The sequence below is a fragment of the Conger conger genome, chromosome 16, assembly GCF_963514075.1.
Source record: "Conger conger chromosome 16, fConCon1.1, whole genome shotgun sequence".
NCBI classification, from domain to species: domain Eukaryota; kingdom Metazoa; phylum Chordata; class Actinopteri; order Anguilliformes; family Congridae; genus Conger; species Conger conger.
The window spans coordinates 30226642-30251383 of NC_083775.1; the positions used below are offsets into that span (position 1 = coordinate 30226642).

The window sequence follows — 24742 nt, forward strand, 5'->3', positions numbered from 1 at the left end:
TGGATAACTGTAATGAGTCAAAGCCAGAACCCTCCCAAATCTGGAACAAGGATTGAAGTAAAATACCTGCTCTGCATTGTACTCACGGTAGTTATCCAGCTAACTCTAATCCTGCTTTGTAAAATACCTCCTCGAGTTCACAGTTGATCTGCCTGGTTAAATAACAGTTACCATAAATATTGGGACATCGACACAATTCTCCTCTTTTTGGCTCTATACACCACCACAATGGATATGAAATGAAACAAACAAGATATGCTTTTTTTATCAGGTGAATGAGGTAGGAATTACAACAGTTTGTATATGTGCCTCCCACTTTTTAAGGGACCAAAAGTAATGGGACAATTGGCTGCTCAGCTGTTCCATGGCCAGGTGTGTGTTATTCCCTCATTATCTCATTTACAAGGAGCAGATAAAAGGTCTCGAGTTCATTTCAAGTGTGCTATTTGCATTTGGAATCGGTTGCTGTCAACTCTCAATATGAGATCCAAAGAGCTGTCACTATCAGTGAAGCAAGCCATCATTAGGCTGAAAAATCAAAACAAACCCATCAGAGAGATAGCAAAAACATTAGGTGTGGCCAAATCAACTGTTTGGAACATTCTTAAAAAGAAAGAACGCACCGGTGAGCTCAGCAACACCAAAAGACCCGGAAGACCACGGAAAACAACTGTGGTGGATGACAGAAGAATTCTTTCCCTGGTGAAGAAAAACCCCTTCACAACAGTTGGCCAGATCAAGAACACACTCCAGGAGGTAGGTGTATGTGTGTCAAAGTCAACAATCAAGAGAAGACTTCACCAGAGTGAATACAGAGGGTTCACCACAAGATGTAAACCATTGGTGAGCCTCAAAAACAGGAAGACCAGATTAGAGTTTGCCAAACAACATCTAAAAAAAGCCTTTACAGTTCTGGAACAACATCCTATGGACAGATGAGACAAAGACGAACTTGTACCAGCATGATGGGAAGAGAAGAGTATGGAGAAGGAAAGGAACTGCTCATGATCCAAAACATACCACCTCATCAGTGAAGCATGGTGGTGGTAGTGTAGCGTATGGCTGCCAATGGAACTGGTTCCCTTGTATTTATTGATGATGTGACTGCTGACAAAAGCAGCAGGATGAATTCTGAAGTGTTTTGGGCAATATTATCTGCTCATATTCAGCCAAATGCTTCAGAACTCATTGGACAGCGCTTCACAGTGCAGATGGACAATGACTCGAAGCATACTGCGAAACCAACCAAAGAGTTTTTTAAGGCAAAGAAGTGGAATGTTATGCAATGGCCAAGTGAATCACCTGACCTGAATCCGATTGAACATGCATTTCACTTGCTGAAGACAAAACTGGGGGAAGGGAAAATGCCCCAAGAACAAGCAGGAACTGAAGACAGGCCTGGCAGAGCATCACCGGGGATGAAACCCAGCTTCTGGTGATGTCTATGCATTCCAGACTTCAGGTTGTAATTGACTGCAAAGGATTTGCAACCAAGTATTAAAAAGTGAAAGTTTGATATATGATTGTTAGTTTGTCCCATTACTTTTGGTCCCTTAAAAAGTGGGAGGCACATATACAAACTGTTGTAATTCCTACACCGTTCACCTGATTTGGATGTAAATACCCTCAAATTAAAGCTGAAAGTCTGCAGTTAAAGCACATCTTGTTCGTTTCATTTCAAATCCATTGTGGTGGTATTTCACCCAATATTTATGGACCTGACTGTATATGTAATGCTTGAAGAGAAAAAGAGGTGGTGGTTAGTGAGACGCTGTGGGGTTTTTATGGGTTTATTCAGGCCAGCAGAGACAGTGGACCCAGTCTGCATGCCACACAGAAAATAACAGACGCACAAGATTCATCTACATTATTTACATTACACGTCGATGCAAATTCGTGTTCTATAGAAGATGCTACACATGGGCTGTTATTGCTGTTCCAGCATTATAAACAATGAAAAATTACAAGAATCTTCTAGAACATTTAGATGGACCGCTATCCAGCAGCAAATTAATTCTCCACCCAGAAACAGAACATGACTTTTTAATCAGACATTTTGGTTTGTGGCTCACATGACAAGATCCCCCTCCCCCAACCCCTTCTCCAGTAGGACTTTTGTGTTCGTCTTTCCATTTTTCCACCTGTTTTCACATTCTGGGTAAAACTTCAAATATTGTTGAAATCATTGAAAGAGTCCCAAGACTGGGGCTGCCCACACTCCCTTGCCCAAGTTCAGGGACAGTGCACATGCACTGCAGAAGGAGGGGGAATGGTCATCTATCAAAAGGGATTACATCGACGGTGCACACATTTTCTAGGCTATTCACAGGAGTGTTGTCCAGAAATTTGGTTTTTCAGTCGGTTGCTTTGTTCTTCAGCATGTCGTTGTGTATTGATGGCAGCTAAAATTTGCAAGTTGGAAACAGGGATAGCGGGCATGCATTTCTGCCATGATCTACCCAGCCTCTCCAGCTGTACAGGGGCTTCTGTACATTCTCCAAGATACAGTCTAACTTTTTATCCATCCATTTTCAAATCTTGTTGCAAATATGAAGCCAGTGAGGTGGGGATCCGGAAAGGAACAGGCTTGAGGTGAGGGAGATCATTGAAGCATTAATGCTACTCACTGCTTCAGTCTCATCAAAGAGCTCTCACTCTCCCTCCATCTTTCATCTCTCCTTCTTTCTATGCCTCTGTATCTCTCTCTCTCTCTCTGTTTGTTCAGACCCGAGAATCCAGGTGAGCTGAGGCGAGTTAACGGTATAACCAGCTTCTTATCAGTTAAGTCCTGCGGCTCTCCAGTACCTGGGGTGCACCTCCTCTGGTCTAAAATAATTGCTCCCTCCCTGCTTTCTCTCAAATCCTGCTCCTCCAGCAAAATGGACGCCTTCGCTCCACCTGCTGCGCGGGCACCTGTGCCCGTTCCTCCGTTACTTTCTGTTCTGGTGCCTGAAGCTCCATCGAGCAGAAGTATCGACAATCAGATTCTACTTCCGTTCAATCCCCGAAGACAATTTAACATCCTTACAGAGGTCACTGCTCTATACTGTATATTGGCATATTGATCTACCGTTGACTTGGCTACTGTGTGTTTAATTCAAGATACTGGCAAGAGATCTATGTTTATCAGCAACACCACAGCATTAGCTGCTAAGCTGCGTATTAAATAGCGCAGAAGCCCCAGGATATTTCAGTGCATCTTGTATCGTCCCTGGCCTGCATGACTCTTGTCCTCAGGAACCGAGTATGACGGCAAGTATTTTGTTCAGTTTAGCTGTAGTGCACTTTAGTAAATTACCGTAATGCTTTTCATTGATTCCACCGACTGCCATGACATTAAGAGGAAAAAAATCAAACCCGAGGTCTGTTCCTCAAAATGAAAGGAAAGGCTTGTTTGACTGCTGAATAGAGGTGCATTGTGGATGGTCTCTATGATGATGTGTCGTCCTCGTGTTTGGCATGTGTGTGTGGCGGCTGAGCTGGAACAGAGTTAGCTATGACTAGCTAATACTAGTACTATAGTACCCAGAGTGCAGCAGAGTAGGGCAAGGCATGGGCGACACACACACATACCCACACACACACCCTCCCTCCGATGTCTGCAGTGCTAGAACTGTTTATGCAGCGGGAGAGACCTGAAACAGCAGGACATTGGAAACCAAATCTTCCACAATCCTACAGAGAAGCTGCAAGAGAGAAAGGTACACACTAAAAACTCCTCCCCCCCCTAAACAATTTGTTGACCTGCCTCATGGCTACCAACATCAAAAAAAACTTTCATTGCTACCCGATCGATGTAATATCAACCTTCATGGCCAACATTGATTGGATTGGTTTGGTGGGTTTCTCTGTGTGTGTGTGACTGAATGCCGAACAAGATGACGTGCGCTGTGTTCTATCCCCCCACCCTCCGTTCTGTCTTCTCTACCCCCATCCTCCAGCCTTCACCAGACCTAGAACTGTATCAACATCCAAAGTGTCCCCTCCTCCTTCGACTTCATGTCCAGGGAGAGAGGTCCACCCGAGAGGTCCACCATCCGTCCCTTTGGGGGAGAAAGTGTCCCCTTCCCCTCCTTCATGTCCGGGACTTGGGAAGCAAGGAGAGGGGTCCATTTCAGCATCCGCCCCACTGGGGGACAGTCACGAGGGTCCAGTAAACCTGGGCCTATAAATCCGGGGTGAATCTGGGGTTGAGCGATTTGATGGACATCTGTGAGGAAGCCTAGCCGGCCAGTCTTGTGACTGTGGGTGGGGTTCATGTGAGGGGTAAGAGTTTGGACTTTGAGCTGCTCCACCTACAGTCAACCTCTTCCTATTGGTGGGATGGGATGATGCCCCTCCTGGCTGAGGCCTATGGGGCTTTTCAGGGGAATACAGGACAGGGGGTGAGGGGGGGGGGGGGGGGTGAAAAGGGGGCGATAAGGAGCTCATATCTCCTCCAGGGAGTCGCAGGGGACCAGACCTCTCTTCTTCCCACTGCTTAGTTTCAGGAAGCTGTTACCATCCTCACTCTTACCCACACAGATCTGAGGGGGGGTGGAGAGGAGGAGACAACAGAGAGAGAGAGAGAGAGAGAGAGAGAGAACAACAGACATTTTGATGTTTATGTCTCCTTCATGATGCAGACCAAAAATAGATTGTCATGTTTACACGCTACCGTGAAATCATAAATAAGACAGGGAGAGCAGTGGGACACTCATTGAGGGGTTATGCTTCTGAAATCTTTGAGGAGCAAGAGAAGAGACAGAAAAGTCAGAGACACAGAGGACAGAGACTGGGATTGAGAGAGAAGAAGAGGTAAAGATGGCCACTGAGGAGTTGGAGATGTGAGGGAAGTCAGAAGAGAACAGATAAAGAGAACATGGAGAAACTGAGGGATGAGAGAAACAGGAGACAAAACGAGTGACAGATCCAGAGAAGATTTAGCTCACCTGAGACTCTTTCACGGCCATGTGACCCGTCTCTCGGTTGCCTTGGCTACCCTGGGTGACCCGCCACACCCTCTCCCCTGGGCGCACCCTCTGCACGAAGTTCGCTGGGAAAAACCCAACCTTATCACCACTTTTCCCCTATGGCCAAAAACAACAATTAAAATATGGTGACGGGCTACTTACTGTACATGTGGCTTCACACACAGTGGTAAAGTGCAAATGGCGTGTTTCCAACTGAAGCTCCACCTATATATATGAGATTATCATGTGTCAGAAAACATAACTGACCATTGGCAGAGTTCCCTCGAATGTGGGTGGCCTTCCCTCACAGAGTGGCAGCCTGTTCAGTCTCATAACATTGTATGGTTATAAGAAGCCTGTTCAAGATCATAGTACTTGTATGGTTATAACATATAAGTAGCCGGGGAAGACTCAAGAGTAATGTAAGATTATGACTAGGCTGGTCAGGCTCATAATACTCTAAGGTTATGAGCAGCCTGGTCAGGCTCATAAGGTTATGTCTAGGCTGCGCACGCTCAAAGTAATACGCTCATGCCTTATGGTTGTCACAGTGTTACTGTGAGGGTAGTCCTTGTGCTGTGTACTCATGTGTGAACTGACATCCACACCCCTTCAGATTTTTTTCCAGCCAGATGTTCAAAATGATTTTTAAAGGGAAGCAGAATGAGTTATCCATCCATCCATTATCTGAACCCGCTTATCCTGAACAGGGTCGCAGGGGGGCTGGAGCCTATCCCAGCATACATTGGGCGAAAGGCAGGAAATACACCCTGGACAGGTCGCCAGTCCATCGCAGGGCACACACACCATTCACTCACACACTCATACCTACGGGCAATTTAGACTCTCCAATCAGCCTAACCTGCATGTCTTTGGACTGTGGGAGGAAACCGGAGTACCCAGAGGAAACCCACGCAGACACGGGGAGAACATGCAAACTCCGCACAGAGAGGCCCCGGCCGACGGGGATTCGAACCCAGGACCTCCTTGCTGTGAGGCGGCAGTGCTACCCACTGCGCCATCCGTGCCGCCACAGAATGAGTTATGCTCATTAGAAATCCAATGCAGGTCACTCCGGGTCAAAGCATTTTAAAATCCATTATTTTTTCATGTTTCACGTTTAAGCGCTTTCCGAGGAAATTGAATTCTATTTCTGAGGGGCCTGTTTTTAATGACAGAAAGTAGGCTGGGCGCTGTAAGATTCATGCTCATTAATATGGACACTCACACACACACACACACCACACACACCACACACGCTTACCTTCCACCATTCTTCATTTGAGTCGTCTGTGACCTGCACGCGATCCCCTGGTCTAAAAGAAAGGAGAGAACAGAGAGAGAGAGAGAGAGAGGAAGGAGAGAGAGAGGATATTAATGAAGTATAATTAATGCAAGCATGACAGCACATAATTTCACAAGTTAAAGCGTATCCCCCGGGGAACGGTGCGCATAAAAGGACGATCACGATAGGCCCATTAGCAAAACCGCGGCAATCAAATCGTTTCTGATTAACGTAATTGATTAATTAAGCCGCTCGTCCTCTTCAAGACACGGAGAACAATGAAAGTGATTTGAATGTTCACTCTGAAGAGTTCTGTCGATGTGATTCATAAGTCACTTCTTGCTTCAACTACAAGTCCATTTAAAACTGGGGGTGCCCAACGATGTGTCATGGAGGGCCGAGGGTACGCAGGTTTTTGGGTCTAACCGATCGCTACACCTGCTGGCTTCACTAATTTGTTTTTCTCCTCTCCGGTTGAAGGTGCGTTAATCAGTGAAATCAGCTGGAGTCGTGATTGGTTGCAATGAAAACCGGCATGAAACTGTCAGGCCTCCATGGCGCATGATTGGCCGTCGAAAGCAAAAGGAAGACTGGGTTCAACCTATTCAACGGTTTTATACAATGTAACATAACATCATATAACATAACATCAGGTAATGACAAGAACAGGCTATTCAGCCCAGCAATGCTCACCTTTTCCTACCCCTAAGTGTACCTCCATAAAGGCGACCCATGACACCGGAGACACACAGCTCAGGTAACCGCTCTTACCTGCCTGCGGTCACTGCTCCCTCATTTCTGCTCCCTCCTCTCTGCCCACCACTTTCTCCCTAACCCCCTCCTGCCTTCTTTCTCCCCCTTTCTCCTCCCATCTCATGAGCGATACACGTGTCTCCTTGGTTGCATCTCAATACTTGAAAAATGCATCCTCCTTTCCTCCACTACCTTCTTGTAGTCTGTCTGGAAGTACAGGGGGAGGAGTGGAGGAAAGGAGGATACGTTGTTTTGAGAATCGGGACACCGCCTTCATCTCCAGTTCTGACCATCTCTCTCACACACACACACAGACACACACATTGTTTTAGCGTTACTCACTGTAGTTCCAGGTCATTCTGCTCCTGTGGCAGAAACTTATACAGAGCAACATAAGTATGGACGGAGTGAACCTCAATCCGTTTGGGAGCCTGGGAGAAGGAGAGAGAGAGAGAGAGTGAGAGAATGAGAGAGAGAGAGTTATATAGTTACAGAAAGTTAGTACATAACTTATTATATTAGTCAAAGTTATTAGAAATTATGTATGTTATTTAACCCCAGCCCAAGCCCCTTTTAAATGAACATTTATACATTTTGTTAGTCTTGGGAACATTTACACACCAAAATACATTAAAACAATAAACAATAAAACCAACTCTGAAACAGCCGCACTGATGTACTAGCCAATTACAGTATCCAGCAATGCCAGGCTGTTATTTCCGTAGATGCAAACTTCATTTTTACTTCTTCGTTTAAAAGCAAAGAGAGGGTAACCTTTATGAAAGTCATTTCTAAGGGAAAAGGGAAACAGAATATTTGCTGGAGACAAAGTCATTACAGAGATGACAACAAACAATTTATAAAGAGAGAGTGAGAGAGAGTGAGAGAGACTGGCAGTTAGCTATTTTTATTGCATCAGTGGAAAAATATGGATTTAAATTCGTAATCTTCCCCCAGGCACAAATAAAACTATAAGATGTGAACTCCCCCATCGACTGTCCTATTATACACTCACTGAGAACTTTATTAAGTAGACCTGTACACCAGCTTATTAATGCAAATATTTAATGAGCCAATTGTGTGGCAGCAACTAAATGCATAAAAGCATGCAAAAATGTTCAAGAGGTTTTTCAGACCATGGGAATAAAATGTGATCTAAATGACTTTTTGTCGATGCCAGACAAGGTGGTTTGAATAACTCTAGAATTTGCAGAGAATGGTATGAAAAAAAAAACATCCAGTGAGCAGCAGTTCTGCGGGCAAAAACGCCTTGTTAATGAGAGACGTCAGGAGAATGGCCAGACTCGTCAAAGCTGACAAGAAGGTGACGAGTAACGCAAATAACCAAGCATTAAAACAGTGGGATGCAGACGAGCATTTCTGAACACACAACCCATCAAACCTCTAAGTGGATAGGCTACAGCGGCAGAAGACCAATACGTCTAAAAAATAAGTCATAAATACCTTATAAAGTGTTCACTGAGTATGTATAATATAATGCAATATAACATAGACAGTCATTGAATTTAATCAATCTCAAAGTACATTGAGAGTGAAAGAGAGGTTTGGGATGGACCTCGTGAAGACATGAAGAAGCAAGGCAGTATTCCACCTCAGACCAGCAGGACTGATGGAGACATTTCATACCTTCTGGCTGCTCAAACCATCCTCTGGCTCCACTTTCTCGGTCTCAGCCTCAGTCTCAGGGGCAGGAGCAGGAGCAGGGACAGGGACAGGGACATCTGGAGAAAAAGAGTGAGAGAGAGCAGTATTCACCCAGGGAAACGGCAGTATGGTAAGGCTCATACTGTCTCACACGCATCCTGCACCAACACATTCATACACACATGCTAACAAAACATGCTAACAGGCATCCTCCACCAACACACATTCATACACACATGCTAATGACACATGCTAACACGCATCCTCCACCAACAAATTCATACACACAAGCTAACAACACATGCTAATACGCATCCTCCACCAACACACATACACACATGCTGACAACACATGCTAACACGCATCCTCCACCAACACACATTCATACACATGCTAACAGGCATCCTGTACCAATACAGATATACAGTGCTATGCAACCTCTAACACAACCTCTTAAGTGAATAAACGTACATGACACATTTGCCAAAATTTTAACGTGTGATTCCTTTTTATTTGCTGCATTGAACAGGTTGGTACACGCACATCCTACAGTGCAGACACGTACGCATAGACACACAACCTTGCAGGCACACGTGGTCGCACACACGTGACGGTGCGCACAGGCACACACAGGGGGCAATTATGAGGACCCTATCTGTGTAATTGATGGATGTAATAAGGGGCCGTGTCATAAGTGCAGCACATGAAATTAAATGTGACAGCAGTGATGTGAGTGTGTGGCCATCACAGGGAATGGGGTCGTCCTCCATTTCCACCCTGTTGTCACTGGGGCTCTGGAGGATGAGCCCTTACCTGCAGCATCCAGACCGCTGTCCTCCTCAGGGCTGGCCTGGACCTCCTCTTCTCTCCTCTCTTCTCCTCCCTCACCCTACAGAGAGAGAGGGGGAGACGGAATACGAAAGTGAGAGGGTAGAGACAGAATGAGAGAGAAAGCAAGAGAGAGAGAGTAAAGATAGAGACAGAATATGAGAGTGAGAGGGTAGAGATAGAATGAGAGAGAAAGCAAGAGAGAGGGCAAGAGAGCAAAGGTAGAGACAGAATATAAAAGTGAAAGAGGGTAGAGACAATGAGAGAGAGAGAAAGCAAGAGCAAGTGAGGGAGAGAGGGCGAGAGAGCAAAGGTAGCGACAATGGGAGAGAGAGAGAGAGAGAGAGGAGATATCTTCTGGCTATTATGAGCAGGGAAATATGAGCAATTCTTCCAGCACTCTGCTGATGAATATCAGTTAAAGTTTAGAGAGTGTATTTTTAGACACAGCCCCAGGTTTTAAATCACACAGATATGGATGTGTCTACAGAGAAAGGACAGAAGGACAGAAGGACGAGCTTTAGGGGGTGTAAGTGTAACTGGAGCACAAAGAGCTGAAGAGCCCGCCCCAGGACAGCACCATGCTGCGTGTGGGGGATTCAGAGAGACTCCCGAAGCTGGAGCGGCTCATCTGGGCCAGCGACGTCCCGTAGCGCAGCGTCTCATACACAGGGTCCACACGGCCCCGCACTGCGTCTGTACAGAGAGAGAGAGACGCCGTCATATACACACACACACTCATACACACACACACACCATCATATACACACACACTCACACTGTCATACACACACACACACACACACACACACACACACACTCACACTGTCATATACACACACACTCACACACACACACACACACACACACACTCACACTGTCATATACACACACACTCACACAGTCATACACACACACACACACACTGTCATACACACACACACACACACACTGTCATATATACACACACACACACTGTCATATACACAAACACACACACTGTCATATACACACACTCACACACTGTCATACACACACACACACACACACACACTGTCATATACACATATACACACACACTCACACACACTGTCACAACACACACACACACACGGCCCTGCTATGGGTCTGTACAGAGAGATACACACTGTCATATACACACATACATATGCACACACGCAGTCATACACACACACAGTCATACACACACACACACACACACGGACACACATACACTGTCATACACACACATACACTGTCATATACACACACACATGGTCACACACGTGCACACACAAAAACACATGTACGCACACACATGCAAAAATACACTTACACACATACAGACTCACACATATACACATTCACATACTGTACACCCACACACACACATTCAAAAACATAGACGCATGTACACATACACACACATACACAGATACACGCTCATACACACATATGCACACACACACACACACTCAGCTCCAGTGCTTTGAAAACGTATTTGCCCCCTTCCTGATTTCCTCCATTGTTGCATATTTGTCACACTGAATGATTTCAGATCATGAGACAAAAATAATATTAGACAAAGGGAAACTGAGTAAACACAAACTTATCAAACACCCATGTGGAAAAAGTATTACCGGTTGCACCACCTTTCGCAGCAATAACTGCCACAAATACTTTTTCACAGCACTGTAAGTACTCAGTGTACTCAAATACATTATCATAGGTTCTGCTCCCAAGAACTAACCCCGTTGCAGCATTTAACTTCAACACAGCACCACTGAGATTAGGAACGAGGGACCGCTGCCCCTGGGTGGGGCTCCGGAAGCAAGCGCTCATCGCTAGCTAACAGAGAGAGAGGACACTGGAGATCTGGGGAATAATTACGCTCTGGCCGGCACAGATAGGGCCGACCCATTTAGCGGCCGGGAGAACGCACCGTCCGTGGCACGACCTTAATGTGACACCGAAACAGGCGAGGGGGGGGGAGCGCAGAGACACGGTGCTTCATGAGCGACGGGGCAGGGAGAGGGACTCTGTGAGTTACGGGAGAGACGGCAGTGCAACACTAGTTGTGTGTGAGAGGAGAGGCGCTAAATCAGGGACGCCGAATCTGGCCCTCGAGTCCAGCAGGGCTGCAGGTTCTCAGTCTACTCCTATAATCAGGAGTTAAAATCAGGGACAAGACCTCCCTGCTGAAAAACAAAACATGCCCCAATTCATTAATTCAATATTGAGTAGAAAATAAAACGGGCACTACTACTGGCCTTAAGATCCAGATGTAAGTAATCCTGCACTATATATTCTGGAGAGACACACTAAAGACTGGCTGGAAAGAGAGATATGACAGACAAGGGTAACACAATTCAGTTCCTGAAGGGTTGTTGTGTATCATGGATTTTGGTCCAGACATTTATTCTGGTTTAATTCCTAATCGGCTGTATACACATAAAACTTTCACCAAGGATGAATTGCTGCCTTCAGGTGCCCCTCTTGATTTTAACAAAATAACTGTCAGATCAAATAATTTATTTAGCAGAGGTTTTAGCAGATCCCTGCTATGGACTGCATGCTGATGACCTGGAATTCACTGGTGAGAGGTGACCACATACCTAATGACCGCAATATGAATTAAGGGTGAGTTATCACTGGCAGTGGCTGGGAGATAGCGGACATATTGGGACAGGGATACGCTCCTTGCGGGGTGAAGGGGTGTCCAGCACGTTTACGTTTTCTCACCTTTGGGTGGAGGGGCTTCCTTCACAGCCCCCAACTGTTCGTTTATGAGCATCGGAGAACTGAGGTTCCGTTTGAATAACCCGGTCTGAGAGAGAGAGAGGAGAGAGGGGTTCAACTGTTATTGGTATTGCAGCTGGTGTTAAAGTATGAATATAGCTGTATACTCTTTCAATATTTTGTCCAAGAAGCATCGCCATTTGTTACTCTGACCACATTCGTTTTAAAACCACAAAATTTTACAGTGCCTCGTGTTGTTTTATTTATGGTGTTTGGAATGAGTAAATTGCCTATTTACATGCTGGCTGTTATTACACTGGGGAAATATCAATATTTCTTCCAAAATTCTGGTGATGAATATCAATACAGAAAGCCTGGTCTACAAAAACATTTTAAAGATCTTCATTGAACCAGAGACTACTACCCCTTGTTGGGAGGTACCCTTGTTTTTATCATAACCTAAAAACCTTCCTGCCTTTATGTACTGCCATCTCAGTCTGCCGTGGAATTACATTTTCAGGTCAGTAAACTCAGTTCAGGTCAGTCAGTTAGTTTTAAACAAGTTGGCTTACTCACGGGTAGTATCCAAAATGGTGTTTGTGGTAGTAAAAACAAAAATGTTTGTAGTAATGAGAAATTAATAGTTATTTTTCCAATTAATTTTTATGTCTTAAAGAGACAGGACATTTGGTTTTGGTACATTTAATGGGTTGAGAAACTGGTGGCTAAGCTGGAAAAATGTCAAGAGGTGTGTGTAATGGTGGATGCTCTGAAAACTTTAATTGAAATGCACTGTTAAAAAATATTCCCAGCTACACTCTAAGCGCTTTATGTTAATGGATATAATGTTCCGTTAAAAGGAAGACAAACTGTGATAGAAAATGATAACTTGGTGAAATCAAGTTGACAGTTTGCCTGAAAATAGTGTGAGGATAATATGAATGTGTTATGCATGAATATTGCATTTAAAGACAAATATGTAATTGTCCAGTTGAGAAACTATACTGCCACAGATACACTGTTGCAGATATGTTGTCGTTCTCCATACAATAAGTGTTCTGACCTCTTTCAGGTCTTTCTGAAAAAAATCCAGTTGATGTACTTGGACAGGTTTTGTAATCTATGGCAACAAACATTTATTTTAAATTAAAGCTAGATGTGTCCATCAATTTCTACAAAGCTCATTCTAGCTGTACACTGAAGGAAATCTGCAAATCTACATACCTCAAGCAATTCTCCTGATTAAGTGTGCAGAGTAGCAGAGGATGGGTGAAGGGCTGTCGTCGGGCTGTGTAAAGCTTGTAAATAAATATTTCAGCCAGTGAAAAGATCAAAGAGCTCCGTGGATGCTTTGATTTCCATATTTCCCTGCTCAAGGGGCTTATTTCTGAAATATTTTGGAGGTTCTATCCTGAAAAGTTACGAGTGCAAAAAAGAAGAAAAATCTAAATAAAAGATATTTTGGTTTGTAAAACCATCTGTACGCTCACCTGCACACAATTCTCCTACCCAGTCTCATGGAAAATGTGTACCACTTATTTGCAAGAGCGCAAATACGTTCTCACAGGTACACTTTACTGCAGTTTGAAATCAAATGTCCACTGGGGGCGCTAAAGGGAAGTTTAGACCTTCAATTACTGGAGATGAGGCACAAATGCTCAGTTTTAAAGTAGTGGTTCAATCTAGTGGTTAGGACGTCAAATTCTCCTGTTTGCGATCTGGGTTTGAAAACCACATTTATAAAATAACATTGGGGCGGCCTGTAGCGTAGTGGTTAAGGTACATGGCTGGGACACACAAGGTTGTGGGTTCGATCTCCGGTGTAGCCACAATAAGATCCGCACAGCTTGGCCCTTAAGCCGGGATTGCTCCAGGGGAGGATCGTCTCCTGCTTAGTCTAATCAACTGTACGTCGCTCTGGGTAAGAGCGTCTGCCAAATGCCATTAATGTAATGTAATGTAATATCAGACTGCGTGGCGTAAATACAATAAACTATATTACATTAATGGCATTTGGCAGACGCTCTTATCCAGAGCGACGTACAGCAAAGTGCAAAGTGCAAACCCGGTGGGTTTGGGGAAAGGCAATCTTCATTTGTAATTCAATGTTACGTTCCTTAAAGTCTGAGCTCCTTTATCACCCCAACAGACATTTTGTTTGAAAACTGCAGCAAAGTGCACCTGTGAGGACATAATCATGGCTCTGCAAAAAGAATGCTCAGAGTTACGTATACGCCACGAGACTGGGCTGAAATGTTCTCTTTATTAATCACAATCGGCTTGAAATCTGCGCAGGTACACACAAGCCTAGTATCCCTGCCCATTAACTCTGACAGTTATCCATGAACAGTCGACGGAACGACCAGTGCAAATATTAATACACCTTAAAGTCAAATCATTGAAGTTCATTTTCAGGGAAAACGGAGAAGTCGGACCGCAGCATTTCACGAGTGTGAAATGAAGACGCTGGTTACAGAGGCTGAGGCCAGATGGGCTGTGTTGCTGGGTGGCGATCGCTCTGGCATGACCCATAAAAGAGAATTTGTGTGGCAGCATGTCGCAGCAGGTGTGAAACGCTGCCAGCTCAATAAGCCGGAAATGAAGAAAGAAGCGGTCGGATTTTGAAGCGGACGCAAAGAAGCGCGTCCCTGCGCCCCGATAAAAACGTAAGTGTCACTCGCGGAGGGAGCTGACCCCCCTCGATGTGAGCGTCTGGCCCTGGGGACAGCCTCGTCAGCGGGCTTGTTAGAGAGATGGAGGGAGACTCTGCCTTGGAGAGGGATGAAGCCACTGACAGTGAACCGTGTAAATGGGCCAATTCTTTGCACAGAGTGCGCAAAGCTAGGCTACACGCTTGATACCTACTTATGATTGCCTGCATGAATTCTGAAAAGATACACAGTTTTTTTTTTCAGACTCAGCTGCAACCTGTGGCAAGGGCTTATGATATACTTTATTGAACCCTGTGCGGTAATTCGTCCTTTCCATTTAACCAATCCCAGGTACTTAGGAGCAGCGGGTAGCCACAGTGCAGCACCCGGGGACCAACTCCAGTTCAGTTCAGTTCAACCCTCCAGAGGCCTGTGCCTTGGTTAAAGGCAATGGAGTTGACCTAACCTGACTTACATGTCTTTTGGTGTGGGAGGAAACCAACACAAACACAGGGAGAACATGCAAACTCCATAGCGAGAAGACCCGAAACCTCATTCTTACGAGGTAACAATGATTACTTTGATGAGATCATGCTGCTCCTAGCCCCAGCATCTGGTGTGCAGCATTTCTCCAGCGGTGGTCATTTCCTAACAGATGCTGCCTTACAGTCCCTGAGCGCCTTACAGAGCTAGGTATATGCCACGTTGAGTTGAGACAGTCCATTGACAGGTTCCGCAGGTTTGAGAGAAGTTTGAAGTAACTTCCCTCCTGTAAAATCCAGCCTACCAGCCTGACCAGCTTGAAAATTGAGCTGGTCATAAGCTGGTCTGGTGGGTGCGGGCTGGTCAACCAGCTAGTGCTGGTAGCTTGTCTGAGCTGGTAGCTGGTCAACCAGCCACCAGCTGTTTCAAAACATAGCTTGAGCTGGTCAAACTATGTCAAGTAGGGAGCTGGTCTGAACTAGTCAACCAGCTAAACCATGTCGAGCTGGGAGCTGATCTGAACTGGTCAACCAGCTAAACTATGTTGAGCTGGGAGCTGGTCTGAACTGGTCAACCAGCTACATCATGTCGAGCTGGGAGCTGGTCTGAACTGGTCAACCAGCTGCCAGCTGTTTCACAAACTAGCTTGAGCTGTTTTTTCTCAGCAGGGTTGTTAAAAAAATACAAGGCAAACCAATTCTTTCACAGATGATGCATCACATCCATACGATGCTGCTTCCTGGCAGCATCAGGTTGGTCCGGGTATGGATCTGGGTCAGGGTTTGGGTTTTGTGCCAACACAACCTTTGACAAAAGGTTTCACAACACCTTTCACAACCTTTTCACAAAACCCCGGGATATCTGTGTGCATTTTCACTGCAGAGCTAGTCAGACGAGGGCCAATAAGAACGCATTTCTGCTCCTGTAGCGTCCCTGTGTCCGCGGCACAGTCAACCCATAAGGATCTGCGGTGACACAACTCCCCTCAACATTTCCAAGCAGCCTGGAGACAGTGACTTTCACCTATTGATCCTTTTTTTTTTTTACAACGCCTTCAAGCCAACCAGGTTCCAGAGGCAAACACAAAGGGATTTTATCTTCTCAGCTGGACGGACGGGATCGTACCAGCATAAAACATTCAATCGATACAAAAGCTGGCCAATTTTCTCCTTTGAACTCAGAATGAGTGGCCCGGCTCTGTGCTAGTTTGTTTCAACGGTCTCGCTGTTCAATACGTCACCGGTATTGGCCTCGTGTCTCGCACATAATCGAAAAAGAAGCACCGCCAGAGGCCGCAGACTGCTCCGCGCTGCTGATGTGAGGGATGCTGATGTACGAGGGTGTGGAACTCTGAGGGAATAACAGCAGTGTTGGGAATTCTGCTCCAGGAACCTCACGCCCGTACATTAATCCGACGTGCGAGGCAACGCTGATGAGCAGCGGCGTAGCACTCCACCGCCGGGTGGAGCGCAGACAGGTTAATCAAATCAATCTGTGAAATTGTATTCATACAGCACATTTCAGAAAACACTTCACAATCTACATTACATTACTGGCATTTGGCAGACGCTCTTATCCAGAGCAACATACAGTTGACTAGACTAAGCAGGAGCAATTCAGGGTTAAGGGCCTTGCTCAAGGGCCCAACGGCTGTCCGGATCTTATTGTGGCTACACGGGGATTAGAACCACCGACCTTGCGTGTCCCAGTCATTTACCTTAACAACTACGCTACAGACCGCTACAGATCTACTCCGGACTAAGCTCCCGCAAAGCAAGACAAAGACAGTGGTGGCAAGGGAAAAACTGCCTGGATGCACTGATGCGGGAAGAAATCTCGGGACGAATGAGACTTTGGAGCCCATCCTCTTCTGGCTGGCAGTGAGTGTGCATACATAGAAACAGGACGTGGTCAAGTGCATTTTCAGCCCATATTTAGTTTCGGCAAAGATTTAATTTAAAAAAACAGCGGTAGCCCGACACCTTATTGATTGCCTTTATATTGGTGCCTCCTTTGATACCTGTACACATAGCACAGCGTGAAAGCAGTGTCATAACCGAACCCCAGGAACAGCCATGACTGCGGCACGGTGAGTGGCACACGGCAGCTCTGTGTCACGTGACCCTCGACCTTTCCGCACACAAAACACTGAATTAGGCCCCCAGGGAGTATTGATTCGTGGCCTGAGATGAGAGATCTAGACGGTTAGAAGGTGAGAGAGGGCGTAAGAGCTGGAAGAAGACAAAGACCGAACTATACAAGGTTTTAAAACATTTTTAGGATGTGGAGGGCCATGAAAGCATAGCATTCCCTTGATTTTATAGGGGTCTTTAAGATATCTTTGAAACATTTTCCTGGGATAAAGGTTTAGCTGTTTTGCGGACAACATAGCTAAAAAGCTGTGGTTTGTGGTGTTTATAACAGTTTTACCATTTATGCGAATAACAACCTGACTGCAACATTGTGTACAACAGCCGTAATGGAAAGCCAGCGTTGATATTCAGTCTCTTTGCCTCTGCTTTTGCCGCTTTGGCTGTCTCTCTTGACACATTTTTATCTGAGAGCCGTGGCTATGTAACCCAATCAGCACTCCCAAGACCAATGACAAAAGGGGCAGTGGAATAAACCATTTCTCTCAGATAACAACTTATTACGAGGGAAAGTACATTATCACGAAGATAAAGCTCCGCTTTGCCTGCTTACTTCATAAGCCAGGTTTTATCTCGGCGTAGCTATGATTACATAGCTAAATGCACTTGTCTACGAGGACAATGAGAAAGGAAGCGCCTAGGTGTACCGTCTGTCGCAGGGAACGACTGGGCTATTACAAAGTTATTACGAGAGCATTATTACAACAATAATGCTTCAACTCAAATCAAATTCACAACCTATTATTTACTAACCGCTGAGCGATGAGTCGAGGAATTCCCCAGACTGTCTCGGCACACCGTCCTCTGAACATAACGCTGTATCTATGCCAGCTTATTTGCCGCAAGGAGAAAGAAAAACCCTTGAAGCTCCATTATCCAAGGGCGGATATTAAGTTCAGGTTGAATAGGAGTGACAGCTGATGCAGGGGTTTCAGTTTAAGCCGCGGGGATGGGACGGGGGTGTAAATGCCATTCATGCATTCATTCATTCATTCATTCATCTGAACCCGCTTATCCTGAACAGGGTCGCAGAGGGGCTGGAGCCTGTCCCAGCATACATTGGGCGAAAGGCAGGAATACACCCTGTACAGGTCGCCAGTCCATCGCAGGGCACACACACACCCCATTCACTCACACACACACACACTCACACACTCACACACTCACACACTCACACACTCACACCTACGGGCAATTTACACTCTCCAATCAGCCTAACCTGCATGTCTTTGGACTGTGGGAGGAAACTGGAGTACCCGGAGCTAACCCACGGGGAGAACATGCAAACTCCACACAGAGAGGCCCCGGCCGACGGGGATTCGAACCCAGGACCTCCTTGCTGTGAGGCGGCAGTGCTACCCACTGCACCATCCGTGCCGCCCCGATTAGGGATTCCGAATCCGAAAATAGAAAAGTGGTTAAGAGTATTGCAAGTAAAAAAGGATTCATTAGTACGTGCCTCTCTCCATCTATTAGTGCTCATTTCTTTACTAGTGGTCTTATGCACTAGAATTAGTAGTTTTCTGTCTCATGCCTTGTTTTATGTTACATTACAAATTACATTAGTTTCACATAGTATTAGTATTAGTATTAGTTTTATTTACAATCATTTGTGCTAGTTGTAAGTATTCCTATTATCGCTAGTGTATTAGTATCAGACACAGTTTTGTGTATTATTATATTAGCAGCTTTGCTTGTTATTATTAATAAAGTTTTACTTTATGATATTTGTGCTAGTTTACAGAATAGTATAAGTGATAGTTTTATGTATTAGTATTAGTTTTATGTATTAGTATTAGCAGTCATTTTATTTGTTAGCATTAGAGACATATAGAGTTTTTTTATGAAGATCCATGCCATATCAGATGCATGGTTTAACCCTGTGTGCTGTGTTCCTGCCTGGTTTAACCCTTTAACCCTGTGTACTGTGTTCCTGCCTGGTTTAACCCTGTGTGCTATGTTCCTGCCTGGTCTAACCCTGTGTGCTGTGTTCCTGCCTGGTTTAACCCTGTGTGCTGTGTTCCTGCCTGGTTTAACCCTGTGTGCTGTGTTCCTGCCTGGTTTAACTCTGTGTGCTGTGCTCCTGCCTGGTTGAGTCCTGTGTGCTGTGTTCCTGCCTGGTTGAGTCCTGTGTGCTGTGTTCCTGCCTGGTTTAACCCTGTGTGCTGTGTTCCTGCCTGGTTGAGCCCTGTGTGCTGTGTTCCTGCCTGGTTTAACCCTGTGTGCTGTGTTCCTGCCTGGTTTAACCCTGTGTGCTGTGTTCCTGCCTGGTTGAGCCCTGTGTGCTGTGTTCCTGCCTGGTTTAACCCTGTGTGATGGGCTCCTATCTGGACTCACCTTGCCGTTGCAGGGCTGCTGGGACAGTTCGGAGGAACACCAGAGGTGAGCGCCCATCTTACAGGTTTTGCAGCGCAGACCTTGTTTGGAGTTTCCTGTGGAATAAGAACGGATTAGGGAACAGACAATATTCGGGCAGGACCATCGTCCGAAACTTTGATCAACCTCACAAAGCAAGAGCGTGAGCATCAACTCTTTACTAAGATGAGTTCCTTACATTACACATACACATCAGTCTCTGCTATTAGCGTTTTTAGCAAATGAATACAATTTCACATCAAAGCTGCTTTCATTTTGAGTCTGAAAGACAAAATTGATATTTTCAGTGAATGCATATTCCACGTTTTGTGCCCACTTCAAAGGGAGGCAGTCTTTTGCACATAATGAAGAGGCAATGGACAGTGTATGATGAATAATGGCTTTCAGCGCTCAGAAGAGACTGAAGATCTGGAATTATTTGACAGTGTCCCTGAGAAGCCGAGCCACGTACGCCCAGATTTCTGAAAGATGGGAGAGTTAAGAGAGGGCAGGGAACAGAAGAGAGAAATAATTAGCTTGAGAAATAAGAACAAACAGAGGAGGTCTACCGAAAATGAAAAATGGCAAAGAAAATAAGAAGAAATGGGGGCTGAAGGTATAGCTTGGAATTACCTTGGAAGGAAAGTCAACAACTAACAACCCTGCATGAAAACGTACAATGACTAGCAAACACTTGAAATACTCGTCGCACATATACTTACGAATATACACACAAGCACGCACGCACGCACACACACACAACTTGTATATATGCTTGAGTACCTATCTGATTTGCATGGGCATGTATATGAGCTCGTATATGTAATATTCATTCTCTCTTAATTCAATTCAGAAAGTTGTGTAATGGGCAGTGACACCGATGTACTTTCCTTAACTGCACCCCCCCCCCCCGCCCCCCACCCCCCTTATATGGGGCACCATGGTACCCAAAAGAGAACACAAGCCTCTTGTGCAGACCCGGGAATGTGCCCTGTCCTGATTTATCAGGAAACGCGGATTTCCAGACCCTGTCTGCCTGCCTTCGGGGAGCACTAGTGTTTGGTCTGAATCGCTGAGCATCTCGTTCTGCTGACAGCTGTCAGAGAGTGTAAAAGCTTCTGATGTGGGTATTTGTGGCATAGTCACTGGATGAGGCGTTTATGGTCTGTATTTCCTCACTAACCCCTTAAGGTCTGAGGTCACAAATACGTCAAATACGTGATTAGAATGTCCTTAAAGGCCCACTCAGTAGTTTCCACTGAATGTTCGGTTGCTTTTTTGAGGAAAATTACATAGATGACAAGTAGCTTTGTGGATCACGGTACTCGTAGTCTTGCACTGGCATCTTGGTAAACCGGGCAACAACTTTGCTTTGGCAACTGAACTGATAATTATGATGAGGAAAGTTTTCCTGAGGCTATTGTGGCAAGGTCGCGTACACATGGGGTAGTTAGGCATTGAACTATTGTTTCGATATCTTGCCAGTCGAATTAGTGATCAGTTCATTTCCACGGTGATGAGCTGAGCAAGGGCTCCAAAACATCCGTCAAATAAAGCAATGAAGAAGAATGAAATGAGGAAGATGTAAGACTTATTTTAAATAGGTATTTTTCATGAGTATCTTTACAGTTACTTTTATTAGGAGAATAAATCTATACAATTGTACCATAGCTTTGTCTTTTTCGCTCGTTATAAGCCATTATATTAGCAACCGAAATTACTGGGGTGGGCCTTTAACTGAACACTGTAATGCCGGTGTGACAATCACCAGCGGTAACTGAATGCTCCAGAAGTTCTCAAACACTGACTGAATATTGAAAAACCATCCAAACAACCAGCCAACAATCTACTCCTCCCAAGGTTAATCAGTAATTGGGGGAAAAAATGGTGAAAAATCACATTGAACGGCCGCCTACCCACAATGGCGTGCTTGCACTGCTGGCAGGAAGTGGGCCGGCGGAACACGTGCTCCAGGAAGCAGTGCGTGAGCACGGGGCGGGCCTGGGGGGCGAGCTTGGAGGAGAGCGCGGGGGAGGAGGCCAGCGTGGGCGAGCGGGAGCAGAGGGACGGGTTGGGGCTGAGGGAGGGGGAGGGGGAGAGGGAGGGGGACCAGTCCCCGGCCAGCGGTGAGCCCGGCGGGAGTGGGGGGGAGGGCGGAGGGGGGTCGCTCAGGAAGTCCTGAGGGAGGCGGGCGTCGCTGTTGGACCTCTGGAAGAAGTTGTCCACGCTCCTGCTGCGCATGATGGTCTTGAAGGACAGAGAGCGCTTCAGACGCTGCAGCTGCAGGGAGGGGAACAGAAACACAACGGGAAACGGACTTTAGGACAGAGTTGATCGCAAGGGTCAAACGCGTATCACGCTGAAGGACCGGCATGCAAATTGAAAACACCGCAAAATTTTGAATGAAACAGATGGACTGTAGAAATGAAGAACATTCCCTGGTGTGAAGAAAATCCAGCTATGACCGGCTTGAAATGATCGGCTACCAGCTGTTTCAAAACATAAATGGGATGCACAAGCACACGTTATGCAAAGATAGAGGAAATAAGAACTCAGTAGGGTCACTTTTGTGCAGCAGAGGGTTAAGCTGGTGAACCAATGTTGAGTATGGAGCTAGTCTGAACTGGTCAACCAGCTTCCAACTGTTTCAAAACCTAGCTTGAGCTGTTTTTTTTCAGCAGGGTTGTTCTAAACATTGGTCATATTGGTATATCCACATCGGGCGGCCTGTAGCGTAGTGGTTCAGGTACATGACTGGGACACACAAGGTTGGCGGTTTGATTCCCGGTGTAGCCACAATAAGATGCGCACAGCTGTTGCATTGCTCCAGGGGAGGATTGTCTCCTGCTTAGTCTAATCAACTGTAAGTCGCTCTGGATAAGAGCATCTGCCAAATGCCATTAATGTAATGTAAAGTAACATCAGGACACTTGCCTACTTTTCCATGAACTACTTTTGCAGTTTATGTACTCAATAGTAGACAGATGCACTGATTCCAGGATGAGGATGCAGTGAGGATTCTCTTTCAGCTTGTTTATGAACAAATAAAAATGAACGGCACCACATAGTGCCTGGGGATAATAACTACACAGGCTACAGGCCAGAGGAACGGATAAGGCAGAAGGTCACAGAAGAATTACTTCTGATGGTATTAACTAGGCTGATGAAAAATATCAAAGGATGATGATGCCAGCTGGTTATTATGGTATGTTTATTGTACAATAATACAGGGAGGTCACAGCTTCCAGTGATGACATTAAAGCAATGTGTTGTGTCGGAACAAAAAAATATATTTTGCCCAGTGTTATAAAGGCAAAGCCCTTTCTAGAATGACTGAAATAAGGCAGTGTAGATTGCTCACAAATCCCAAGCCCTCCAGAACTGTTTTGCTCCATACAACTGTGTGTTTTTATTACGAACAAATCCACCTATTCAGAGCAGTCTATTTATGACAGACCTCCAGGGAAGGTTCCTGGCATGTAGTTTAAAGTGGAAACTCAAAGCAAGCCTTGAGCTTCTATCGCGGATCAAAACTTAAGCAAGAACTTCCCACAGCTCTGCATTGCAATAAATGGCAATATAGCACATGTTCATTAAGCGATATTGTACTACCTGTCAACCCTTATGCGATTCAAATGGATTTTTGCAAGACGTGGGCAAGAGCCTTGGATTATGTTCCCTGCACTGAGGAGAGGGAGACGCAAAGGTCGCGTTCTCTGGTAAATAGGCTTTTTGCAGCGCACCGCATCAATCAGGCTAACCTGGCAGTGCCATTTCTGGCACTGGAACATAATTACACCAGATTTAATAAGCAGTTTGCGTGTGACACGTGACAGAGTCCTTGTTAACCCTTGCTTAGTGAACCCTGTTTGCTGAAACAAACTACAGAGCACAGAGAAGTTCAATTTATTTTTATGTGGGGTTCTGTCGGGGCTCCAGGGGCTGTTTATGACTTTGGAATGGATCGCCAAGAGGTGGCATTCTGGCAGGTTCCGGAACATTCCGCAGTTCCTTAGTACCTACGGCCATAAAGCAAAATGTGTCTCCACTGCAGTGAGTCTGCACAGCATGAACAAGGCAGTATTATGTAGCATCTTAACTTCGCTATTTATCCATAACCATGATTATATTTAAACCCAGATTACAATTTTTCTTTTTTCTGAAGGTGTGGAAGGTTTGTCCAACTCTACACTGAACTAACTAAACAACCAACCAACTATAGTAATCGCATTATAATTATACTATAAGTCAGATATGAGAAAGTTATGAGAGCTGCTCTATATACACTTTGGGTCCTATTTGTCAGAACCAATGAACAGTAACCCAGATTCTGTGCCTTGGGGGGCCATGAGGAAATGTACAGTACATGAGAGTGTTTATTAAAGTGTCCTTTTTGCCTGCCTGGTCCCCTAGGATCCCTACCTCACCTCTCCTGAAAACTGCCCCTCCCCCCCCAACATACTATTTATAGCTCACGAGGAAAGGATCAATTCATCATTCGGCGAACAAACAGCAATTAATGCAAGATAGCGTAACTTGGCGGTGATCAGTTCTCAGGCTTTGTAAACAGAAGGAGAAGCTACCACAGCCTAGCATGCGGTTTTTGAAGAGGTGAGGAATATATTTGGTAGGCGCATAAAAATAAGTAGTGCAAAGCATCCCATAAATAAATGAATGATGAAAGGAGGGGGGACGTATCCCACAAAACCGAATAGCAGCGGGAGGCTCACTCGCCCCTCTCCAGCAGAGATGTAGCACGCTCGTAAAAAAAACAAAAAAACGCCGTCCATTTTAATACTTCATTACAGAAGCTAGGCTTTTTTATGTTTATCTTCCCCAGAAACTATGCAACGAAAAATCACTTGTGCGGCAGTGCGGTCA

The 24742-nt window shown here is 45.4% G+C and overlaps 1 protein-coding gene across 3 annotated transcripts in view; it reads right to left on the reverse strand.

The window, feature by feature from the left end:
- Nucleotides 1–1774: 1774 nt before the first annotated feature.
- Nucleotides 1775–24742, reverse strand: part of LOC133115128 (SH3 and cysteine-rich domain-containing protein 2-like) — a 32849-nt gene continuing 9881 nt past the window's right edge. For all 3 annotated transcript variants that reach the window (XM_061224872.1, XM_061224873.1, XM_061224875.1), the window contains 10 exons: nucleotides 21778–22141; nucleotides 19844–19938; nucleotides 12226–12310; nucleotides 10064–10179; nucleotides 9469–9544; nucleotides 8638–8732; nucleotides 7333–7421; nucleotides 6217–6268; nucleotides 4932–5069; nucleotides 1775–4526 (listed from right to left, as the gene is read on the reverse strand). In XM_061224872.1, the coding sequence (XP_061080856.1) occupies nucleotides 4428–4526; nucleotides 4932–5069; nucleotides 6217–6268; nucleotides 7333–7421; nucleotides 8638–8732; nucleotides 9469–9544; nucleotides 10064–10179; nucleotides 12226–12310; nucleotides 19844–19938; nucleotides 21778–22141 (1209 nt within the window). In that variant the 3' untranslated portion in view covers nucleotides 1775–4427. The remainder of the gene's footprint in view (nucleotides 4527–4931; nucleotides 5070–6216; nucleotides 6269–7332; nucleotides 7422–8637; nucleotides 8733–9468; nucleotides 9545–10063; nucleotides 10180–12225; nucleotides 12311–19843; nucleotides 19939–21777; nucleotides 22142–24742) is intronic.